The following is a 26027-nucleotide window of genomic DNA, read 5'->3' as shown; positions in this document are numbered from 1 at the left end:
AGCAAGACCTGAGAGGACTTTGAACAAAACTGTCCTGAAATATGAATAAAACTGTATAGAAAAAAGGATAGTTTTATTTTTTTCAGGAAGACATAAAAATCTGTTTGTTTGTTTTTATTAGACTCATTTAAGGTGGTTTCATACTCTCTTTTTTCAGACTTTTTTCTAAATTGGTTGTTTTGTTTCCTTTTTCTGTGGTCATTTGACTCGAATTACCATATTTACTTGAATACAAGATGAGGTTCCTCCCCACTCCCCCCCAGTCAGCATGGTGGGGGCCCCTTGCCTTACACTTGTGTACAAGGAGACCTCATTAAATACATTGTCTATCACTAAACTGCTGGCAAAAGCAGCAAGTGCTCAGTAATGGAAGCCAACTGTGAAGTTGATTAATTGCAGCCAACACTGAGTGTGACCATAAAACACGTGGCTCATATTGGGCAAAACATATTCATGGGAACCTACCACAAAGATAGATTAGTGTAGCCCATCTGAATATGATGCATAGTAGTGCTCATTGCACACAGTTGCCCTCAGCACCGACTCTGCTCATGAAGAGGCACTATGCTGAGTACATTTTAACTTCCTCTTTACTCCCACAGCTGAGCTGTGCCTTTCTTTCCAATCTCCAGTGAGTCCTGTTTCTTCACTGGCCTTAAAAACATCACCAAACAGGTCCCCAAACAGTTCACCCAGAATCTCCGTTGCCCCCTCTCTCATCTTATTGCATATGATTAATGTGGCCCCAACCTCTGCGAGGTGGTGCCAGACCAGGTTGTCCTGCACTTCATCTGCATATACATTTTTGGAACATTCCAGGACTCTTGACAAAAATGTGTGGTTCCAGCCATGAGTGGTGGGGGGGGAGGGGGCTGATTAGCACTTAGATCCTTGGTGCAGGGACAGGTAGATGGTATCTGGAGTAAATGCACATACTGAGTAGGGCTGAGCTGTGGGGTCATCGTGGCTTAAAACATTGTTGGCTTTGCCTTTGTAAACTATATAGTAAATAATGAGCCTTATGACTTTGGACTAATATCATGCATACTTTGTACCCTATGTAAGATGCTACAAAAGTACTGCTTAAAAGTGTGTTTATGGAGTACCTGTGCTAAAACTTGGTGCTAAAACTTGCAGCAGTTTCAAAACAGATAAAATATTTAATTCTGGATGAACTAAGGGTCCTAAGGAGCGGGGAAGGGACTGCAGGAGGAAGAAGCTGGAAGGGAAGGTGGGGGAGCAAAGGGAAGAGGGCTTTCTAACTTCCCGCCCCCCCCCACCCCGATTTATTTTTCCTACTATAGCAGTAGGAGGGGGACAAAGTCGAGTTAAGCCTCCAATAATTACACTGTATACCTGGAAAATTTTTAACTCATTTATAAATTTTCTGCATATAGTGTCTAATTGTACTTAGGGTAGTCTTATATTTGAGTAAATATGGCATCTTGCTAAACCTTGTATCAATGTCCCAGTTCCTGTATCAGTTCTTCCATGGGCTTGTGCCTGTGGTTCATTCATCACACTCTGGCTAGGTGTTGCAAAAGGTTCATCCTATATTTATATTCCTAAATGAATTTTAGTTTTATAGTCACTAGTAATAAGTATCATTCTTTGGTATTACATGTCTCCATAGCTCAGTGTTGTAGTTCAGTACTGTTTCATATCAGTACTGAACTACAAGGGACTCTGAGTAGAAACAGACGTTGCCTTCATGCTGCCGTAAAATTTTTCATGGTGTAAACAGCAGATAGGCATCCATAACTTTTGTTGTGTCACAAAATAGACATAACGGCACAATTAATATCTTTTTTTCTTATTGTGGCAGATGTCTATTTATGTTATAGCAGAAGAACACAGGTAACTGGAACAGCCTATGTATGCTCTCCTACCAGGCAGGGACTCCCTGGGCTTGAGGGGCTCAATCCTGTTTGCCCCAGGATATCCTGTTCAGGATTGAGCCCCTCACACCTGTCCAGCTTTCCCTGCTTCCAGAGGCACACCCTCCGCGATCTCCTTGGTGTGTCTGTGTAAGCAGGGGACATATCACCCATTGATCTTGCCGGACAAGAGGTAAATATTTTGCCCAGTGAAGTGAATCAGCTGTGTTGGTACATATCCCAGCACAGCTGATCCACTTCACTGGGTGATGTCTTGTTACACTGATCTAGCAATCTGTGTTGAAAGTCCAGTGTTGAGCTGCTATCTCATTGATACTTAAGGACTTTAAGCAAGTGATCCATTTGAATTGGTATAAAAGACCTGTAGCATAATGTTTAGCAGTTTCCAGTAGTTATCTTTTTACTCGCAAGGTGTGAAGTTTGCCCCTGTTTTGCAGGCTTAATGTTTTCTGGCTTCAATCACAAAACTGTTCTTCCCGTGGTCCTGCAACACGTGGTTGTGTGATTAGAGAATTTACTTCTGTGAAAATATTCTTACATATACTTTATTTCTATTTATGTAAACGTTTAGTTTTCAAAACTAAAAATAAATGGACAACATAGTTCACAGAATAGCATAAATAAACTCTGAGGTGAAAGCTTCTGTACTCCAAGTTATCTTTACTACACAACCTTTACATAGTGAAATGTATTTGGGCTGTACACTCAGATTTGTTCCTTTTTGCAGCCTCGTTGAAATGAATAACAGCAACATTGTTAAAGGGGAAAAATTAGAACGGTACTAACAATTATTAGGCATGGTTTGGAAGCTGCTTTACTGTTTTTATTAGCAGAGCTAACTTTTAAATTATATAAAAATGTGTTTAAGGAACAATTGCTTCTTGAACAGTTTAGATTATTTTCATCCTTTGACTACATAAACTAGTTTGGATATGGGACTTTTGATGCAGGCCTATGAAAGCACATTATTTTGGGTATCTAAATTTCAAAAATTCTCTTGAAGGATTTACTGCTGTTCAGGTTGTAGTATCTGAATGTAAATGCAATATAAGCAGTGCTGAAAATCTTGGTAGCAGCAGCTTAAAAGATAGCTAGTTCATCCAAGGTTAACCAATCATGTGCTTGATAAGTACTGCAAAGGCCCTGGAAGGGAACACTTTTTGTATATTATGGATTTATTGATGTTTTAATTTATTTTCTTAACATATGTGAGTAATATTTCTTTCATTCTTGCGTGTTATTCCTATATTTAGAAGATGGGATCTCCACCTGAGATGGGATGGGATCTCCACCTTTATTTTCCTAATTTATCTGCTTTCTTGAGCCATATCTATAACTTCACCTTTTGTGACTAAAATACAAATTTTAGTCGCCTCTGAAGAAACCTACAAAGCACATAAGCCAATTTTAATGTTTAGATTTATAATCTAAACACCCTACAGATCCTAATCTGTAAATTTTGAGAGAAACTAGTAAAAACATACACATTTTAATATGTATTTTGCAGAAAATTAAGTTTCTGAGTTCTTAACATTAATGTTTTGCTCTCAGGAACTGTTTTCATCAAAAGCATATTTTAGCTCAGTGTAGCTATTCACTTTCATTTAGTTCTTTGTAAGTTAGATCACTAGAGATGTGCTTTTTTCCACTAAAAAACAGAGGGTTGTTATTGTTTTCCCCACTCCTAGGACATACTGACTGTTCATTATCATCTGATACCATCACCAGCAAAAACTAAGAATGGCAACAAGGAGAAAGAAAGGGAACCAGAAAAAGAAAAAGATGTAAAGGAAGAATTTGCTGAAGCTTTAAGAGACTTGAAGATACAATGGATGACCAAGTAAGTCCTTGTTCATATCGCCATTTAAATTTTATATTGTTAACCACAAATTTTATAGAACAAATGAAAATGTAATGCTGGGTTATAATTGCATTTGTGACATTGAAGAAGCAGTGTCTAATCACTGCTAATACTGCCTCTTGACTAGAAAATGCAGACACCTCGTTTTCATTTCCTCTCTTTTTTTCTTTGCTAGGCTGGATACCCCTGACGTGTACAATGAACTGAAAGAAGCCTTCCCTAACCATCTTCCATTGTATGTTGCAAGACTTCATCAGCTGGATTCTGAAAAGGTGAGTTCTATGGTATTTATCTGAATACAAGAAGACTTTAATTTTAAGACAGCCCTCCAGTAATAGATTCTATAAAATGACATACTTATAACTTTTTATGTTTAGAATCTAAGTATTGGAGGGGCATCTTAATTTAGTCTCCTGCACTGCTGCAGCAGGGAAAGCAGTGGTGGGGGAGGCAAGGGGAAGAGTGAAGGGGGGGCGGTAGGGAGGGGCAGGCAGCCTGACCCAAATACCTCAGCCACTTGCCCTCCCCACTGTCCCTCCTCGCAGCCTTCCCCCCTGGCCTTCCACCCCACCAGCTTCCCCTTTTCTCCTGCACACTGCCGCCTTACTCTCTGTAGGGGCTTGGCCTCGGGCACCAGACCTAGCCTGCCTGATCCTCAACTTGCACTACTGCCTCATCTCCAACCTGTGCCGCTAGCCACAGACTCAGACATGCTGCAGCTGACTCCAGGAGGCAGCAGCAGTTCCTACCCTGGCGTGGTGCAGGTCGCAGCTCCAGCCCTGGACCTGATTTGGGGCCAGGGCTGGGACCAGTGCCATACCAACTGTCTACTCTAAGCCAAGACTTGTATCCAAGACAGACAAAGACTCTTTGTCTCCCCCCACCCCCATGTTAAAGGTGTGGGTGTGGTACTGGATTCAAGTAAATATGGTTTGGTTTATTTTTTTTTAATTTTAAGGTTTTTAACTCTACCTAGTTGGCATTATGGACCAAATCTGGAGGTTCCTCCTTCACAGTTCTTCACAGATGCTTTATCTTTAAATGGCTGCTCTGCCTGCAGTGGACTGTGTAGGCTTGAGATTTAATAAAGTTTACACTATTGTACAGATACATGTTTCTGTACCAGTTTTTCTAAATGAGTATACTTACCAGACTACTCTAGTTATTTTTCTTTTCTTGGGGGTAGCAAGGGTTGTTCCTAGCTCAGAAGAGAAACGGCTTGATTGCTTATCATTGGTTGCTTTTTAGTATTTGTAAAAAAAAATATTACTGAGAGAAGAGGTGTTTTGCATCCAGTATGACAGGCTTACGAAATCCGGGACTGTCCCAGCCAAACTGGGACATATGGTCACACTACTGTTGCACCAACTCCTTTCTAATCTGTTATCTTAACCAAGGTATGTGTGGTGCTAACATTCCATCCCTATACCTTGCCAGGCTGTTGTTTTCTTATTTTTTTTTCAGATTGCACAGATTTTTAATGCATGATTCAAGGCTCATATTTGGGCTGCCCATCTTTTTCTTGTAGATCGCTTCTCTAAACATGATCTGTGAATTTATAACAAGATCTGGCTCATCTTAAATCATGACTGTCATGTATTGTCAGTATCCCCCACTTTCATATTTGGCTTCTGGTTAGGATACTGTTTGGGGTATGTTGGACTGGCCCCCAGACTGTATGACCTTTTGAGACTCTTTGCATGTAAAATGAGAATTGATACTTGCATTAATTGTCCTGTCCACTTAAATTGAAGGTCTCATGAAGTAGCATCTTCATCTTGGCATGTATGAACCATATTAGCTTAATAGGGCCTTTATTATTTGTCTATTGAAATGTTAACAAAAATAACCAGTTCAATGAACTAATGATAATGTTGCAGTCTCCTTGTTACCGCATTCATGTTAATAAAGTCCTGTATTAAGTAGGGTCACTTTGTTTTACTAAACTATATATATATATATATATATATATATATATTTTCTTTTTTTTTTATAATTATTATCTAGGAGCGAATGAAAAGACTTGATGAAATTGTTGAAGCTGCAAATACTGTTATCTCTCACATTGATCAAACAGCCTTGGCAGTGTATTTTGCCATGAAGACTGATCCCAGACCTGATGCAACTACTATAAAAAAGTACCTACCCAGTAAATAATTTTTTTTTTTCTTGCATCCATCCTATTTCTGTACTCTGTAGACATAGTTGCCTACTCTGCATATGTGTATTCTAATTGTAATGAGGTTTTTTTAAACATGTAATGTTTTGAAACTTGGAATCAGAATTGCTTATAGGTAGAAATGGGCTTTGGGATTTGTACAGTTAGGGTTCCATATACTTTTCTAGAATACAGAAACATTCTGAAACTTAGAATTATTTCTGCTGAGGAGAAAAGTTTGATTAAGAATGGCTTTTTGGTCAAAATTCAGGTACATGAGCAAATCTATAAAGGAAAGCTTGTGTTTTTTCACAAATTTGAGTTTAAGACATCTGTCGCAGCTGGGCACTGTGAGTGTATCAATTTTATTGCAGGCCAACTGGGCTGTTTGATTCAGTTTCGGAACGAGCAGGCAAAGTTGGGAGTGAATTAAAGGCAAATTTATTATAGCTTACACACACACACACACACACACCCCCCCCCCCCCGTTAACAGAAAGATAAATGCGATAAGCAGATAATGCAGTATAAAAGAGCTAATAGTAAATAATAACAACAGATAGATAGATCAATCTGTTGCAGGCCAACTGGGCACTGCAAGGGTATTAGCCACACTAGGCTGTTCAAAACAATAAATAGACGGACATGGCAACTTATCGATAGTCCCTCAATGCCAGGTGCGTGCCAAGTGATTCCAGCGAGGTCAGGTGTCCCCGTTCGACGCTGTCAGAGGGATAACTGGGAAAGATCCCTTGATCAGGATCCGATCCTCACTCACACTGGGAGTCCGGGGTCCAGGCGTTTAACAGAAATGACCGTTCTGTTCCCTCCTTCCTGCTGGTTACCTGATGCACACGCTTTTTATACCTAGTCTTATGTTAATCTGTTGGCCTCAGGGCTACTCATAATGTTGCCCTATAGCTGTTACCCTATGGGATTGAAAGGTGTTAAAATTATCATAAAAGGTACCCAGACTCAGGTTAATCCAATAAGCAAATTATGATACAACACCTTTAGGTTTGAAATTGGCATTACTTCACCTAAATCCCAACCCCTTTTAGGCTTCATTTGAATATGCTTTCTTGGAATGTGTTGGGTGTGCCAAACAGTTAGATCCATTTTTTTATTGCTAAGGCTGAACCCTGAGCAAAAAACCATTAGGCCAGCTAATCTCACAGCTACAGCTTTGCCTATAGGGGCCCAGTCAGTTCCATGAACAGTTAATTTATCATTCTGGTTAAATTTGACAGACAAGTTACATTTGCAGTTTACAAATTTACAAGCTTATATTAACTAATGTTACCTGTTTAGACAAAATATCCAATGCCTCCAAGAAGCACATATTATTGCTTATTAATCCCTTTGGTTCTGGCTGTTACAGGCGTCATAATCACCGTACTACTGCTCTTCGTAAAGGAAAAAGCTCCTGGGAAAAGGACTAGGGTTTTGCTTGACAGTGTGAAACATTCAAACTCAATATTAAGGTGCTTCCAAAATGGTGGTTAGTTGAAGCATGTTTGAAAAAGCCAATATGAAGTGCATATGTACATTATGTATATAAACTAAGTTGAGGAAGAAAGTGGTAGCCATATGCCAGTTCTCTTCTCAATTCTTTTCTTACCAGAAGTTTTTAAGTATTAAAATATTCAAATGCCAGTGTTTTCAGTAGAAGGACAGTTCTTCTGGAAGGATAAGACTTCCTAATTTCAGAAGTTTGTTTTATTGTGCTATTTCATTCACAGATGAAAAAAAACAGATCTAAAATTATGGGACCTGAAAGTGGGAAGAATATATAAGTCATTTAAGATAATTTCCCATAATGAATGCTATAATTAGGCTAATTATTTTGAAGTATTCTGTATGTTGTCCTTACATTGCTGGCTTGCCATTTTGTTATTCAATTGCGTTAGTTCTGAGCATAATTCCTCGTGGTTGAAGCTAATATTTGCAAATGAAACCAAATAAGTTGTTGGTTTAAGTGAGTGCAATTCCTTTGAAGTCAGCAGAGTTGTAGCTTACTCTAGTAAAGGATTTGTCGATCTCTATTCCTGCTACCATGAACTATTAAAATATATTGAAAGATCCTGACTTCTCCTGAAATCTTAAGTATTTGGGTTGTAGTACTGTTTGGATACCAGAAACAGTTCAGGTTTACTCACAAAGATTTGGAGCTTTTCAAGAATCCTTTGATTTATTTTATTTATAGAACCTATTCTATTTATAGAACCACAATATGCCCCTTGTATTTGTTTGTTTGTTTTTTTTAATATAGTGAAATGGAAAAACAAAAATCCACTTTAGTAGATGCCCTTTGCCGAAAGGGAAGTGCACTGGCAGATCAACTCTTGCATCTACAGGCACAAGATGGGGCTGTTTCAAGTGAGACAGAAGCTAAAGATGATGAGCATGACAGCTGCTTGGATGCTCTGTCAGAGACTTTCTGGGAAACAACAAAATGGACTGATCTTTTCGACACTAAGGTAAAAGAAAAAAGCAGATTTATTTTTGCATTATTTTTTCCTCCTAGTCTCTTGATGTGCAGTTGCATATCACCTTCTGTGTCTGAACTCAACATCTCTCTTTAGTGGTCCCCTTTAGTATTGTGCCCATCTCCCTCATAACTTTTCTTGGCAAGTGAGACCATTCCAAATCTTTTAAACCCGTGGCACACAAAGTCTATGCTTGCATGCATAGCAAGGATGATAAAAGTTCCAGTTCAGATTTCTATTTTAAGAATATAGGAAGTGCCATACTGACTCAGACTGGTGGTTCATCTAGCCCAGTGTCCCATCCCCAACAGTGGTAGAAGTTGAATGCTTTAGAGGGAGAGTAATGAACTGGGTATATCTGGAGTGATCTACCCCCTGCTCATACACTGCTCTCCCCCCCCCCCCCCCCCCCCCCCCCCCATCCACTATCATTGGTTTAGAATGCCAAAGAAAACATCTCAGACTGTTCTAGGTTTTTTTTTTTAATTGCTTGCTTTTGCATTGCTTCTTATCATTTTTTTTCAAAGGAACAATACCATGTTGCACAGCACTATTCTAGCTTTTCACCCAGGATGTTCTACGTCCCTTTGTTCTGATTATGGATTTACTAGGAGAAAGCCTATACTCCTTCATTGTCAGCAGTAGCTGGAGTTGCAGCTAAACCTGCCCACCACAGTCACATCTGTCTTGTCTGCATTGAGTTTTAGTTGTTTCACCCACATCCAGTGCCCAACTACAGATAGGCCTGGTGAAAGAACTGAGATTGCAGGCCTTGGGTCAGATGAGACAGAGGTAGAGTTGGCTGTCATAAGCATACAGCACCTTACTCCAGGTCTCCACACAATCTTACCTAGTGGCCTCATGTGTGCACTGGACAAGAGAGGTGATGAGATGAAGCCCTGGGGACCTGAAGAAATGATGAGCACTTGCCCATCACCACTCTGGGACCTCTCTGGTAGGGAAGAGTACAACCAGTTACAATTCCAAGAATACCCACCAGGTCATGTAAACCCTTTATCAACACCTCATGGTCAGCTGTATCAAAGGTTGTTAAAAGACTAGGAGGGCACAGTGTTCACTGTCAGTCTCCAGGCAAACATCATCTGTCAAGGCTCTGAACATGTTATCTGTGTTATCTAGGAGGAAAGCCAGACTGAAAAAGGTCCTGGAAACCAGTGGCATCCAGCTATGGCTAAAGCTGTTGGGTGACCACTTCTTCAATAACCTTCCCCAAAACAGGGAGACTGGAGATTAGGGCAATAACCAGATGAAGAGTTAGCATCAAGTGATGGTTTCTTGAGTACGGGCCAGGGACTCTTAACATCTGGCACCCTGCCCTCTTGAAGGCAAGCATGTGATGCCCTTTGTCAACAGTAGCCCCAGTGTCCCCCAGTTCCCAGTTGGCTTTAACAAGCAAGGACAGACAAGGGTTCAGTTCAACTGGTTATCCTCATCCCCCTTTCCCTCATATAAGCTTATCCTTTGCATCAGTGGATGCAGTGGGTAGTGATTTAAAACAGTCCATATAAACAGGACAAAGACTGATTCCTCAACCCCCAACTCTGACTCTGCAGCAAAAGTAGTGAACTTGTAAGCTCTGAATACAGACTTTTTTTCTTCTTTCCCCTTGCGAGGTAGGTGGCAAACTTGTCACAGCAGACTGAAGCCACTTAACTTTCTCCCATTTTTCTTCTTGTTTTCTCACTGGGGCAGCATCTTGGTTTCTAGTGAAATAATAATGCTGTTGTATATAGTTGAGTTCCCCTCTTGGTGGGTTTAGAGAAGGAAGGGCTAGGAGTAAAGGTATTCTAACAAATGCCTTCCTAGATATGTACTACTAGGCATAACATGGAGGGGGTTTTTTTGTATGTCTGCTATCAGTACCAAATTTTACATTTGTCCAGAATTTTTTCAGTACTTTGTTTCAGCTCATAGTTATATTTTTTAAATCCTCAGTTTTGATTATCAGCATTTTATTTTTCAGTTCTGAACTGAAGTTAATGTTGGATATGTTGTTCTTAAGCCTTGTGATGGGTAGTGCTGAAGATCAGTTGGAATTTAATTACTATAGCCATGATTTTATTTTTTTAAAAGGAAATGCATAACCATTGAGTATAAACGTATAACCAGTGATTTCATTAGTCTGTTGTCTCAGTGCCAGTATAATGGGTGTAAACTTCAAATGGCCTTTCCATGTATGTTTGCCTTTAAACCGCAAGTTGTTTTGTAGTGTGAACATTTATATAAAACTTTATTGCTTGCAACTCTTTTCTAAACCAAGATGTATAGAAGGTACAAGGTGTTTCTTTTGTGTTAATTGGTTCTTAGATTTAATCTATTTTTCAAGTATTGTAGCTTTTGTATTTGAGCATAACACTGGCTGTCACATTAAATTATGTATCCCTTGCTATTCTCAGTAGCAATTCCTGACAAGTCTTGTAAATTAAATGATTAGGGGCCTACTTAAATCATGGTTTAGTGATTTTTAATGGGAACTGCAAAAAATAGTGACTGCTGCAAAAAATGGCGCTAGCCACTATTTCCTGCTAATCTACCCCTAAAAATGCTAACTGGAATACAAAGAAATTGCGGCAATTGCTGCAGCCATAGAGTACATGATTTGAGTGAGAGCTACTAAGAGGCTAAGCTAGCAACATAGATTAAGTGAAGGTGCCAGTCAGGAAAGCAAAAGTGTTTCAGCACCATCTTTTAAGAAACTAAATGCAGTGGTACAGTCTGAAGATGAGTGAAAAGAAATCCAAAGAAGCAAAATACTTTTCAGTTCAGAATTGTATAATGAAGTTCCATGTTCATATGGTGTTAAATTGTTTTGTTCACCTTGCAACATGACTCTGCACGTGTTGAGGAAAAACAGCACTGATCAGCATTTTAGTCTGAATTACATGTAAAATGAAAGGCTTCTGCAAAAGCTGAAGGTCAGAGCAAGAAACAAGTGCCAATGTCCTCACTGTTTAAAAAAACTACTGAAAGCAGTTTAACAAGAAGAAAAGCTACATTTGAGTTAGTGGAGGCATTCATGGCTGTTAGCATACCCTTGGAGAAAATTGATAACCTAAAATCAAGGGACTATTTGAAGAAGCACATGCCAAATGCTTGCAGTTTGTCACGTGCTAACAAGCTTGCCAGGATTATCTGCCAGAGGTAATTGCTCCTCATGTTCAGTCTACAAAATCTGCATTGGTGGAATGCGATTCGGTTTTGATTGTAGCAGACGAAGCAACAGATGCCCAGCATAACTTGTATTTGTACTTGAGCTGGACAGACCATGACCTACCTGTTTTTCTTACAAATGTGAGTTGAACCAGCTCTGTTTTATTTTTTTAACTGTAGCACAAACCGTAATGGGGGCTGTTGTAAACTATGGCTTAGAATTTAACATAATTTTAGCATTTCTGTCTGATAATGCAATGTACATGTGCAAAGCTTTCTTTGGTCGGGGGCTCCTAGTGGCAGCCTATAAGTATATAAGGGGGTGTACCAAAATCTGGGAGAACAGTTGTTCACCAGGGCTCCCCACAGGATAACAAGGTTTAATGACCACAGACTTCTGAAATGCTGATTTAGACTGGACATAAGGAAAAACTCCTTTATAGTCCGAGTGTCCTGGGTCTGGAACAGGCTCCCGCCAGAGGGGGTGCAAGCACCTACTCTGGACTCATTGAAAAGGTGTTTGGATGCATATCTTGCTGGGATCACTTGACCCCAGCAGACTTCCTGCCTATGGCGGGGGGTTGGACTCGATCTTGCGAGGTCCCTTCCAGCCCCTAATGTCTGTGAAATCTATGGTGTGCTCCATGGAATGATGCCCAATGTAATTCATGCTACCTGCAATACATAGATGCCGCCTTTAGTGAGTTACATCTGGTGCGCATGTTTTCCTGATGTGGATAGACTGATTTCCTCTCTTTAAAAAAGCATTCAAACGTTGCCCAAGCCATTAGCTTTGATTTGGAGTCCATCACCAATCATAACAGGGATCTAAATGCAACTGTGTCACTTCCACCAGAACCAGTGCTTACAAGGTGAAATTCTTTGTATAATATAGTTTGTTACTGTGCAAATAATGGTAAATACTTCCAAAAATTCATGCTTGATGAGCTTGAAATCACACCGGGAACACATTGTACACTTAAACTACACAATCTCTTAAGACAGGGTGACATTGAAGATCAAGCTAAGTTTGTGGCTGAAAATGCCATCTGGTTCATGGAGCTTATAACATAGTTTGAAAGTCAACAGGCTTTGATTCACACAAGTTGATGGAGTTGTTAAATTGGATCAAAGACATGGCATCACAACAACTTTCAAACTGTCACTGTGAGAACCGTTCCAGACCATAGCTGTGAAGTTAAATCAGTACTACAAGTATGATTGGTCATTACCACTTTGGTTTAAACAACCAGCTGCCTCTCTTAGGGCTGTTCCCATTTTGTGACCCAAATGAGTTGTCTTTTCTGAGTTTTGACCCTCAGCTACTGAAATCAACATGTGGATGGCAGAAAGAGCATGACAGTGAACATGCTCCTTATGTGAACTTTGGCAAAGAGTACCAGGTGCCTTTGTGACTTCATAGTATTCTGCCCCTGATTTGGTTTCCACATCTCTACAACTTGGCAAAATGCCAGTTCAGTGGATGCAAAACATGATCTCTGTGTATAGACAAGTGTTGACATCTTCTGTCTCTGCAGTGTTAGCTGCAATGCTGGTGAATGCTGCCATGGTAGCATTTAACAACTAACATGAATAGTTTCTGTCAAGGTTAGCATTATTTAGTATTTCTAATGGGATGCACCAATTAGATATTTGTTGGGCTGATACCAATGGCCGACTTTTAAGGAGCCATATCGGCTGATAACCATCCAATTCTGATATGCAGCTGAGCAGCTTGGAGACTAGTGTCAGGCTGGTAAGTCTGGTGTGGGGGGAGGGAAGAGTCATGGAGGGGGCCTGATGGAGGTCCCCACAGTGAAGAAGGGAGTGGGGCTGGGGCAGGGATAAGCGATGCACGGGTGGGGTGGGGTGCAGGATGGAGCTGCAAGCAGCTTGTTTGGGTGGGGGAGGAGGAAGAGGGGGGTGGCTCCAGCTTTGCACGCACCCCAGGAGGGCATGGGGGGCATGTGCCCCCAGATCTGCATGCAAGAAGGGGTGGGCTATTACTGCAGGCTGGGGCCAGGGGATGCACTGGGCTCTTCCTGGCGGAGGGCTGGGTCAGGCTGTGTTGGGGGTTGGCAAAGCAGCAATGGGGGAGGGGGACTACAAGGGGGGCTGCAGCCATCCCAGAATTCTCTGTACCCCCCCCCCATAGCTCCCTTCCCAGTGCTGTCCCCTTCACACCCTCTGGATGAGCTGCTCGCGTCTCCATCCTATGTCTTGCCCTGGCTGGACATCACCTGCCCCTGCTCCACTCTCTCCCTCACCACAGGAGCCTCGATCTGCCACTCCCCATGCCCCTTCCTTCTTACCAGCCAGATGCTGCTCTCCAAGCTTCTGAGCTGCGTTCCTGGCCACATACACTCCTGGTGGCTGTGCACATGCACGGGGCATTTATCGGCCATATTATGGGGGCCCCATCAGGCAAAAACTGATTTCCAGTACTGTCAATTTTCCCTGTATTGGTACACCTCTAATTTCTAAACTTTTTTTTGTAGAACACTAATAGTTCTGATAGTATAAGTTGCAATTTATATTGTGTATAAATTTATATTAATATATTTAGATTTACATTTAATACATAAATTACCATATTATTGAAAATGTATATGATATTTTCATGGAATTTGCTGTTTAATTATGCGGGTTTTTTGCCTCTTGGCCAGCCAACAGCAAGGGACAGGGCCTCTGAAATGCCTGTGAAATCAGCTCTGCACATCGCAAAAAACTGTCTTGCCACAGTTTAAGTAGCTCCCTATAAACGATCATTGCTGTACTTTTAAGAACAGACTGACAAGGAAACTCTTAATGTAGAAGTTGCTTATGTTCATCTTTATGGGCAGACAAACAAGAGAATACATTAAATGCAGTCACTGTGATGTGGCCAAGTCATCCTTGAAAAATGCCATGAAACAAGTTCAGTTGTCTAGCTTTTCAGAAATAATATTAACATCTGTCCCTTTGGAAATGCATGCATGATGGTTGGTGGTATTTTTCAAAAAGTTTTCTTTTTTTTTTTCTTTTAAAAACACATAAAGCATCTCTCCTTAACCATACAAACACTTTTTAAGAAAATGCCTTTGAAAGAGAAATGGCTGAAGGTTTGAATATTTGAAAAATCCCTACTGACCATGTTTTAAAAAGAAAAAAAGTTTACTTAAGACATAACCTTAGCTTGATTTGTGTAAAGCTTTTAAGACTATTTTACAAAACAATGTGTGTTACTTAGTATTTGTGCCTTTTTACTGAGACAATGGGAGGGAGAGCAGTGTGCCCTTTGAATCCAGCTGAGTGTCATGCTCCCCACAAGCTCAGCATGGTATGAAAGAAAACCTTGATGCCAGGACCCTGGAGTTTGATCAGCAGTGGCCTAGATCTCTGACTCCAGTGGCATTTTCTGGCAGTTGGGAAAGGCCAAAGCAAATGGCCATATGTCCTTACCTAAGACATCTTCCCTGCGTTTAGGAAGCGGGAGGAATAGGAGTGTTCCCAACAGATATGATACCTGAGAATTTTGCAGGGTGGGTTTGCATTCCTTGAGTAGTTTAGAGGAACTGTGGTGCAACAGAGGATCCTAAGAAGTGCCATACTGGGTTAGACCAATAGTCTACGTAGCCCAGTATGCTAGACAGTTTCATTTTTATCAATTTCATTAGATGCTCCCTAGTTTAAACTATTCTGGGACTTGGTGAGTAACAGTTACCTCTTCAGTTTGTCCACATCCTTCATGATTTTAGATACCTCCTATCATATTACCCTTCAGCTTTCTCTTTTTGAAACTAAAGAGAATTTATATGTGCATTTATATGTGAGCATACTGTACTAAGGTCTCAGCTTGCAGATACTGTGCTGAAACCTGTAAGTGTCTAGATTTTTTTTTTTTAAAGATGATTGAATACATACCAAATATGTATATAGGCTTGGAGAGTTGCTTAGCTAATGTGCATTTATTTTTTAACCCTTTAAGGTACCGTAGCCTCTCAAGATAGGTTTACAGTGTCAGCCATTATTAACCAAGGCTAGATTTTTTTTCTTTTAAACCAGAACAAGCATGTTTTGGGTTCTCAGTTTTCCAGAGCGGTGTGTGTAGTGATGGATGAATCAGCTACACTACTTTATTTTTTTCTCTTTTACGTGAATCAGTTCCTTAATATGTTACTAAATTAGCTTTACCATTGGTTTTCACCCCTCTATTGTTTTTGCAACATCTCTGTTGCTCATATTTGAGGTCCTTTGAATTTGAGTCTATGTTCCATTGAAGCATCACTCATTGTCATTATCTGTTGTAGCAGATAAATGGAGTGGTATGTGTTGACCAAGGTAGTAGGTATCTTCAGTAGTATTTCATATCTTCTGGTTCAACCATTGATTCTCAACTAGTGTGCCACAGGATGCCTTGAAATCCTTCAAGGGCTCTGTGTGGTGCCATATTAGCATTGTTACGTGTGCAAACATGATTCACAAAATAAACCCAGGAGTTTCAAATAGGAAATCATAGTATTAAGAAGTTCTGGCCAGTTGTCATCTTTTTGTATTCTTTGCAACACAAGAACTGGTTTATTTTATATAGTCAAAATACAAGCAAGAACTAGAACAGGGGTAGGCAAAATATGGCCCGTGGGCTGAATACGGCCCACGAGGCCATTCTATCCGGCTCACGGGGCCCCTAAAAAAAATGTAGAAAATTTAATATTTCTCTACCCTTGATTCCTGTCAAAAATGACAGGAACCAAGGGCAGTAGGACCCAAGGGAAGCCCGGTGGGCTCCAACAACAGCGGGGCCCACCCGGCCCCTCCCCCCAGCCAGAAGCCCCTGCCACAGTTTCTAGGCTGGGAGCACGTGGCTGCCCCAGTGCGGGAAGCTCATGTAACTGTGGGAGGGGGAGGAGGAGGATCCTGGGCAAGGAAGGAGTGCGCGGGGGGGGCCGCCCACGCCTGGTGCCCCGCGCTGCAGCTGCTTGCACCCCATGGCCAGTGCCACATGCTGCAGCCCACATGAGGCTGCCTGTGCCTGCTCCAGACAGCCCGCAGGGGCTGCAACTGCCTGCAGCGCAGGGTGCTAGCCATGGGGCAGGCGAGGGGCTGCTTTTCCCCACTCAGCACCAGCTTCTTCCCTGCTGGCGAGCAGGGGGTCGGGGCTGTGCGCTGCCCCCCGCCTGTACGACAGTGCTGGGGGGCACTGGGTGCGAGTGGGCAGGGAGCCAGTAGGAGCACAGGGCCCGCACCGGTGTCTTGGGGCCGGTGCTGGTGGGGCCCAGAGCAGGGTGGCAGGAGTGCAGGGTCCCGGCTGGCAGGGGCTTTATGGAGCCGGGCCAGCTCCCCACTCCCTGCTGGCGTGTGACCTGCTCTGGGCCCCACTGGTGCTGGCCCTGGGACATTGGTCCTAAGACATTGGGACATTGGTCCCAAAATGGTGACCAGGGGGTGGGGCACCTGTCAAGGGGCAGGGCTACCCATGTGGCCCTCAACAGCCTGCCAAAACTGGGTAAACAGCCCTCTGCCTGAAATAATTGCCCACCCCTGAACTAGAATGTTTCAAGAGGTGTCCTGAGTCTAAAAAGAGGTACTTGAATCTGTTGAGGAGTGCCTTGAGTCTAAAAATGTTGAGAATCACTGGGATAATAACCCTTTATCCCTGAAAGATTGTTTCAAATTTAACACTTGAAAGAGAATTATGTCTGACTACAGTTGTATTTAAGAGCTCTTATGCTAGTATCCTTGCACTTGGTTATGGTATGCTTGGATTTTTTTAATGGAACTTAAATGATGGCACAATTTAACAGGATTTTAATGTAAAACTTCTATTTATGGTTCACAAGCTTTAAATTGCAACTCTTTTATAGGAAAGCAGCAAGATGTCCCATGTATGCATCTCTGGAAATGGTTTGTGTGTTGTTTCATGTAGGTCTTCCTGGCCCTTCTAGCTTCGAGGTGTAGTTTTTCTTTTTCCCTACATTTGGAGGCTTCTCTAGGGAACTTGCAGAGTTTACATGTCCTCTAGGAACCATTTCAAATGTAACAGAATCTTAGACAGCAGTTAAGAGTAGGTGCATCACGGCTCTTACAGCCTGAATTACTTCTGCAAATGTTCTTAAGCATTAGTGTAGAGGTCTAGGGAACTCTGCCATTCACAAGACAAGCTTATAATAAATGTGGGTGCATTGCGAGTTTTGTGGCTGCTGATACCAGGCTATTTTGAATCAGTTTTTGCAGCTTATGCACCTAAATTCTACATCAGTCCCAGTTAAGTGCCTAGTGAATTTTTGCATCTTGTCCCCAGTTCTTTAACTACCTTCTCCATTACAGTTGTTCCTCAGCTCAGATTGGTCTCATGGGATGCAGACAAGTGACAATTTTCACCCAATCTGGCCACAGAAAAAAGCCTATAGCCGTGATCAAACACAAGTGCACAGCTGCAGACCACTTAAAAATGGCCAGTCAGAAGAAAATCTGAACCCTCATTTGCATGAGGAGTCAGATGAAGATGTTTCCAAACAGAGCATCTTCTGTAACTCATGTCTGTGCTTTTGTTGTTCATGGTGTCAAATTCCCCCCTCTTCCCCTCCCCTCCATCTGATAGAATTAACCAGGTCTGCCAAAAACAGCTGCCAAACCCATATGCTCTCAATAACTCCCTCCCAATCTGTTCAATACAAAGCCCATCAGAATGTTATCTAAACCCTTTTTGCTCTGGTAACAGTTTGGGTGATGTCAGAGGCAGGCATAAATAGTTCACAAGGACAGTGTAGTATGCATTAGCATAGCAAAGTTGGAAGATTATGGCAGCATGATAGCCAGTAGAGATGCTGTTTTGGGCAAGTTGGTTGCATTTGAGATCAGAAAGAGAATTAATTTTACTGAAAGAAGGACCGTGCAGAAGTATCTATGCTCAAATTGATTTGAGGTAAAGATGTTAAATTAAAAAATACTTAATTTTTCTTTAGAAGGGGGAGAGGCACCGTTATGTTTTGAATAACCATCCAAGCTTTCTGAATACTTCAAACACTGGGTCTGAAGTACAGAGATCTGCTTGCAATTAATTTATAAAAATGTATGCAATAAATTATTCTGCCAGTAGATGGAGTAAAGTCACTAATAGGCTATGGTCTTGACAAACCCATAACCTGATATTTGAAGTGTTCTTGATGTTACCATAGGAAACATTAAATAATGCCGAACATGATGACGTGACTTTATCGATCTGTTTATCTGAGGCTGGTGATTTAAGGACATTCACCAATTAGTACTTAAGGTATTATTATGTCAGGTGGCTTACTTGATATCAGACATCACTTTTGAAATAGATTGACAGGCTTTTAAAATATATTCCGACTCTTTGGTAGCAATAACTGTAGTTTCCTCGTTCACTCACTATTATGGAATATGAGACCTAACTGTCTCCTGGAATGACCTCCCTTAATTAATTACATCCTTTTTTATTACATTTTGTTTAAAGTTCTTCAGGCAATTCTTAATCTATATTACTATAGCTGTCTAAGTCAAGTTATTTTACGTTGTTATTAACATTTTGGGACAATGCAAAGCACTTAAATAAAACCCAGTAACATCATAGCTGCATTCCCATCGTTCAATAATATAATAATCTGAAGCAAGCCATTAAGTTTGCTAACCTGCTTTGTCATGTCCTAGTCTAGATGCAGTTTCTAATTTTAATGTTAGTTAATACTGGAAAACAGTTCAGTATTTTACTCTTCTATCATGTCATGATTAAAATCCTTATTGCATCACAATTTTTCCATAAGACTTCATTTGACACATACATGCACATATTCTAAAGCATGAGGTTTCTTTATGCTAACCTAAAATTTCTTAGCTTGTACTTTGTCTAGTACTTCACATATTCTAATAGTTTCTGAAGTGCTTATTGATTTATTAGCTTTATTTAACCTTTATTCTATTGTTAATATTCCCAAAGGCAAGGCAGCTATTTCCCTTCTACCAATAGTGATTGGCACATCATTTTAACTTCTTTTTTATCAGTTTTATCTACTGGAAAAATCTAACCTAATCTCTTAGAAATTCCCAACGTTTTTATTTGGCCAGAGCAAAGGTGTTTCGTAAAATGCTTTGTTTTTTTGCCACAAAAACTCTAGGAAGCCCAGTTACGAAAGAAATGCTGTCAAGTGGCTTTCCTCCTGCCTTAATCACTGATGTTCAATAGCCATTCAAAACTTGCAGGGTCAGGTAAGAGCTTTCTTAATAGAGCAGTGACATTGCTAGGTAGCTTCCAGTATGTTTATATTTGCTGAGAGCTCAAATACATCTTCCATTTTATAGTTTTGTTTGTGGTTTTGTCATCTTTTCCAAAAGGGATCATACAATTTTTTTTTTTAAGTTTAATCAAATGACAGAACAACTGAACAGTTGTTCAGGAGTGTTTGCTAATGTGTTTTTGCTTTAGAAAAATATCCAACCTTGGATTGAAAATGCAGCATACAACATTTTTTCCAATAGCAATATTTGGAAAATCTGTCTGTGAAGGTGCTGTATGCTCATTGTTGCATATTGGTGTATACTTAAAGCATTTACAGCCTATGATGTCTTAAGTGAGTACTTCCACAGAAAAATAACTAGTTATTTGGTCATTGAAATATAGTGCAAATGACTCTCTTGAATGTTTGCTGAATAAAATTACAAGACAATGCTCCAGACTTTTGAGATTTATCTTTATGTTCTTGTTTACTGAGCCCTTTAGGCTGTTATTTCAGTTCAGTCACTTAAGGGCTAATCCTGCAAAGACCTGTATACATTTGTTTCATTCGAACTCTGCATGGAGCTCAAGTTAGGCAAGCTCTTATCTTTGAAGGGTATGGGAGAATGAGTATTCAAAGAGGCTTGAGGGGGTGGGGGTTATTCTTTATTCATTTCTGATAGTGGAGCAAAATATTCTTTGGATATTTTTGTTAGCTGTACTTAATCAGACATGTTCATATAAGTTGTCTTAGTTGTGAGAATTTGATTTGATTAGTGATTGCAAAGAGGGAAGAAAAATATTGCTCTGGAAGAGGGGCTAGAACTTGCAGTATAAATTGAAGTATCAAGGCTTTGTATTACCTTAAAAATAATAATTTGAGCCTTTTGGACATATTCCCCTGTTTTTTGCCAGTGTCTTGTTTTCACAAGAAATAAAAAATAGGATATTAACTGTGGCTTTTAGAGGACTGTACCAGAGATAAAATGTCTTAGTTTAGCACTCATACTAATTGCTGTGACTATTAAAATGGCATAAAGGACCTTCCAAAACCTTCAACAGAGGTTCATGGTTAGGCTGCGAAGGAACCGCATTTATTTCACTGTCATTTCTGTGGTGGAGAAATGTGCTCATCTGCATATTTTAGGCACAGTCTGGCTAATGGTGTTGTAAGCTCTCTGTTCTAAATATATTTTAACTCTAATAATCAGCAACAAGTGTGGTTCTAAATATTAACAAACAAATTCTCAGGATTAATGAATTAAGCAAAAACATGCTTACTTGTCTTCATTGCTTGTTGTACTTATATACATAATTTATATATATTACTGTACATTTACATACCATCCACTGTCTTTTGTTCATGTTTTGTTGTGAAATGACATTGTGACTTACTGGGATATATGTCCCACAAACAGATATCACTTCTGTTTCTGTGGGATAAAAACTGTAGATTGTTCGTGATTTTTATATGGAGTGCAGTTGCGGTTAGACAGGTTAAATACCCGAAGCAGTTGTACGTGTGATTGCTGCTACAGTTTGACTAGTTGAGATCTTTTGAATCTACCTAAATTGTTTTGAAGTCAAATGTGTTCATGATGGTGTCAAGAAACAGTTGCTTACATTTTAGAGCTTTAATACAAGTTCAGTAACTGCTTTCATTCATCTGTTTGTTAGAAAAATGAATGCATGCCAATCACATAAACATTTCATTTTGACTTTTTCAAATTGTTTGTCATCTTAACAGTGCTACTATTATGTGGTAAGCCTTAATAAGACTTAAATATTGCAGTAACATAGATTTCTAACTTTCTTTTATTTGCTTGTATACTGTAGGTTTTAACATTTGCCTATAAGCATGCGTTGGTCAATAAAATGTATGGGAGAGGTCTTAAATTTGCAACTAAACTTGCAGAAGAAAAGCCAACTAAAGAAAATTTGAAAAACTGCATACAGGTAAGAGAAATTCAGTAATTCTGTGTTAAATAGATGGTTCTGAAAAAAACAACTTCTTAAGACACTTGAATTCTTGATGCCTTTAAACTATTAAGTTGGAGAAAATTCATTTAGATTCTGGATCAAGTAGCTGCTGATAGATGTTTCATCTAAAAGTATTCAAATCTGAAATCCTTCCCCGAATTCAATAGAAGTTTGCATCTCAAGTTCTAATTGGGCTTATTGAATTCATTTGCCACCTACTAGCCAGGTAGATTAATCCAGTAGCTCAGAGATCTCTAAGAAATTTGGGTGGGAGAATCTGTGAGGTCCTGGGAAGGCATCTACTAGGATTTTTACCTGGGTACACTTTCTGACTTTTCATAGGAGCTCTTGTCTTCTGTATCAGTCTCTCAGCTCTCCCGTTCAGGTGCTGAAAGGGGGGAAATTGTCGTCTTCACTCGCTCATTCTGAAATAATCACCTTCTGTCAGTTCTTAGACAGGGACGGTTAACAATTTCACTGCTGCCTCTTCTGAAAGGTTTTCCTAGCAGTAGCATGCAGGTCCTCCTTAAGAGTCAGGTTGCTCCTTGGAAAAGGGATTAGAATGTCTGATTTCATTCCACTACTTGGCAAAGCTCCTGGGCCCCTGACATGTTACATTTAAGACACTAGTATCCTGTTAGTCATACCCCTAAATAGTAACCTGGTCATGCATTCAAGTCAGTATATGGTGTGATATAAAAGTAAATGAACCACAAAATTATTCCATATATAATGTGCAACACCTCTGTGGCTCATTTGTGCCATGCCTTAAATTGCTATGGGTTAGCCCATAGCAGATCCCAATGCTCAGCTCAGTGTCGGGATCTGGCTTGAGGTAGCTCCATGGTCTGGGACACTGCTCAGCTAGGCTAGGGTAGAACCACTTCCTGGACCCTTTGCCTTCTCCCAACCCAGCTGGCTTGCACACGATTTTCTGACACCGTTGTCCAGGGAACCTTAAATCAAGGCATCTCTTCCTAATCCTGAGCTGTCCTGTTCAGGTGTACTATAGATGGCAAAAAACCACATGTGCAGCCCAGCTTTTAAAGGTGTCAGTCAGCGTGATGGAGCCACAGGATTGGGGAGAGGTTCCCAGATCCTGGAGACCTGTTTAAACCATGTGCACGAACCATCTGAGTTGCACATCCAGTTTTTCCTCATCTGGGTGTACAGGGGACCTGGGATTAGGTTATGGCAGCCTAGTACCACATGTAGAACCACAATGAATCCCACAAAATCTGGCAACACCAACACTACAAGCAGTGGCCTGTGCAGAATATTGGAAACAGACCATATAGAAAGGTTGGACTGGAGACTCAATGAAGAAGAATGACAGCCTAAATCTGGGATCATCATGCTCTAGACTTGTAGAAATCAAGTATGCAACTCAAGTCCCAGATTTCAGTCAGCTGGTTGTTGGGCACCCTGCTTTCAACTTGCTGGTTCTCTGTGCACTGGCAGGTAAATCACGGTTGGGATCTAATCCCTGATCCCAAAATTGTACGCCCTGCCTGGCATGTGTGGCATGACAAGAAGTGAATTTTTTGGGATCAGGTTCAGATCCCATCACACCTTTACCTGAATGTCTGCCAGTGACCTTAGAGGCAGAAATTGTTAGTGTTACACATTACAAGTTACAGGTGTTCACTGTCTTAAGAAGTCAGGCAGCTTTGAATTTAGCTGCCTAAATAAGTATTTCTGCGCCTAGTTATGGCTAGTACATACAATATTTTTCTCTCAATTTTAAGAAATGGGATTCATGTTTAAAGTCTGTGGTGCTCAACCAGATGAGCCACATGAGAGATGCAGGGCTCATCTGTGGACTGGATTGGGCCCTGCACCCCACTGCATGCCAAGTGCAGCATGCTGTGAGCTACGCTGTGTGGCCTATCAGGCTCCCCACAGGCCTAGAAATTTGACAGCAGTGGAGCACTGCCCCCCAATTTTCAGACCTATGGGGAATACCATTGGACAAATCTGACCTAAAGGCTAGGGGCTGAGCATTCCTGTTTTAAGCAATTTGTGCCATTTCCCGCTATCTGTAGATTAGCTTGTAATAAACTGCTATTCAGAAACACAGCAAGCTCACATGTAAATTTAAAAAACGATTCTTTAAATCTGCATGTGAACTCAGTATAATTAACATTGAAAAACTTATGGCCTTGATATTACACTTGGGCCCTGTTAATCATGCCATAAATACACACATCCAGGGAATTATTAGCATGACAAAAGAAATCAGCCACAAATGTTCCACAAATATGTGGAACATTTTTGTGGCTGCTTTCCATTGTTCCTTAAATTGTACCCAGGGCAGGTAGGCCCTCTGGCCCTGGGAGCCCATCAGCTGATGGGCTCCCTCATGTTAGCAGCCTGATAGCCCTATGGTTCATCCCTGCACGGGTCTGCACCACTGTTTTCAGCTTGCTGAACATCAGCTGGGCAAGGGTTCTGAGTTGTAGCAAGCCGCAGGGCTCCCTGCAATTTAGTGTGGTGCATGCCTTGCCCCACAACTCCTGTGTTCTGCTGTGCGTCTCTCAGGAGCTGCAGGGCAAGGTGAGCACTGTGCTGGGTTGGGGTGAGCCATGGGGTTCACTGCAACCTGGCATCTGAATGTGCCTTGCTTTCCAGGGTCAGACAGCCAAACAGCCAGGCTTGCCTGTGCCCAGTTGGGCAACTGGCCTTGGTAGTGGGGAGGGGAACAAACTCCCTAGGGAGGAGGGAGTACCCTAGGCTCACCTGGGTGGGAACCTTCCTAACTCCCAACTGAGTTTCAAGGTTCCCTTTCAGATAATGGTGCAATTGAGATCAGTCCCCAGTCTCAACAGTCATGTATCGTGCCATGCATGTGTGGCTTGGCAGAGTGCATAATGGTTGGGATCAGGGATCAGATCCATCATGCCATTATTTTAACGTCTCACTGGCCTTAGAAAATATATGCTTAAGAAACTTTGGAGTCCTTGGTAGTTATACCAATTCTATTTCTATTCCTGTAAACGGGAAATTAAACCCAGAGTTCATTTGGACAGCAGTAAACCTGGTATTGTTTTGTGCCCCAAATGTAAAACAGACTTTACAAGCATTCTGTATTATATATTTCAGTGATTCTGTCTGTCCTTAGACCAGCGTGGCTACAACCAACAACCCTTTCAGTGATTCTGAAACTTCATGTAAAAGTTTTGCACTTCTGATAGTGGTTCCCTTTGACAATATGTTACCGTTGGTCCATTTTCTAGTTTAAAGAGTTGAATTAGAAAAAAATGAAATGGGAATAAATGACAAAGTGAGGAAAGAATCCTAATTTTTCTGCTGCTTTTTTTTTTTTTTTTTTTTTTTTTAGCTAATGAAGCTACTTGGATGGACCCATTGTGTATCTTTTACTGAAAACTGGCTTCCTGTCATGTATCCACCTGATTATTGTGTGTTCTGAAATACTAATTGTTGTAAACATAAGAAATGATTTTATATCGACAAATATAGAAAGATGAGTTTGTTATTAGAACGCATGTTTTCATTCATTACTGAATGCTGATTATTAAATTGTGTGTCTGTCAGTAAAGGCACCCTGGTGTGGCTTAATACCTGTTAACCAGACTTCTGACATCAGGGAGTTTCCTTTGCGTGCATCCTATTGCTGGCAATGGATGTACTAGAAGTGCCAGCACCAAGGATTTGGAAAATGATTGGAAAAGGCTTTTTTGCATGCATGTTAAATTCTTAACAGTTAATTTTAACTGCAAACCTGTAAAAGTTCTGTATTTTTTACAGTGGACAGGGTTTTAACATGTTTAATCTTAATTTCATTTTCATTTTATGAAGGCCTTAAAGCTACATCAAGAGTAGCTAAATTTTTATTTATTAGATAAAAATAACAAAACATCATTAACTGGTATTGTTTATAAAAGTTTACATTTGATTTTTTTTTTAAAAAAACCTTTCAAACTGTCACAATGTTTATCTCAGAATTGCTGATGCAGAGGTGCTCTTGTAAATCTTCATCTTGGAGTAATTTCAGGCAAACTTTCAAAAATCCGTATGAAGTTGAATATCTGGATGGACTGATAATTGTATAAAAGTGCCAGACAGTTAAATCTTAATCAGGTATTGTAAAGCTATACATATATGTTTAATAATGTTACAAATGTAAAACACAGCAGAATAAATGTGCAGAGTTGAAGATCAAAAAACACCATGTGCACTCTGATGCTTTAAAGGAATTTTTATAATTAATAAAAATAAATGACAACGCTGAAAATTGT

The 26027-nt window shown here is 40.5% G+C and overlaps 1 protein-coding gene across 5 annotated transcripts in view; it reads left to right on the top strand.

Moving 5' to 3' along the window:
- TPP2 (tripeptidyl peptidase 2) overlaps positions 1–26023 on the top strand; it is an 88044-nt gene extending 62021 nt beyond the window's left edge. For 2 of the 5 annotated variants that reach the window (XM_014600446.3, XM_006277226.4), the window contains 6 exons: positions 3587–3738; positions 3935–4031; positions 5767–5897; positions 8189–8396; positions 21625–21744; positions 25109–26023. In XM_014600446.3, coding sequence (XP_014455932.1) covers positions 3587–3738; positions 3935–4031; positions 5767–5897; positions 8189–8396; positions 21625–21744; positions 25109–25198 — 798 coding nt within the window. In that variant the 3' untranslated portion in view covers positions 25199–26023. The other 3 variants (XM_014600448.3, XM_014600449.3, XM_019486902.2) reach the window with 3 other exon arrangements.
- The last annotated feature ends 4 nt before the right edge of the window (positions 26024–26027 follow it).

The sequence above is a fragment of the Alligator mississippiensis genome, chromosome 1 (assembly GCF_030867095.1).
Source record: "Alligator mississippiensis isolate rAllMis1 chromosome 1, rAllMis1, whole genome shotgun sequence".
Lineage (NCBI taxonomy): Eukaryota > Metazoa > Chordata > Crocodylia > Alligatoridae > Alligator > Alligator mississippiensis.
This window is presented reverse-complemented; position numbering and strand designations above follow the sequence as displayed.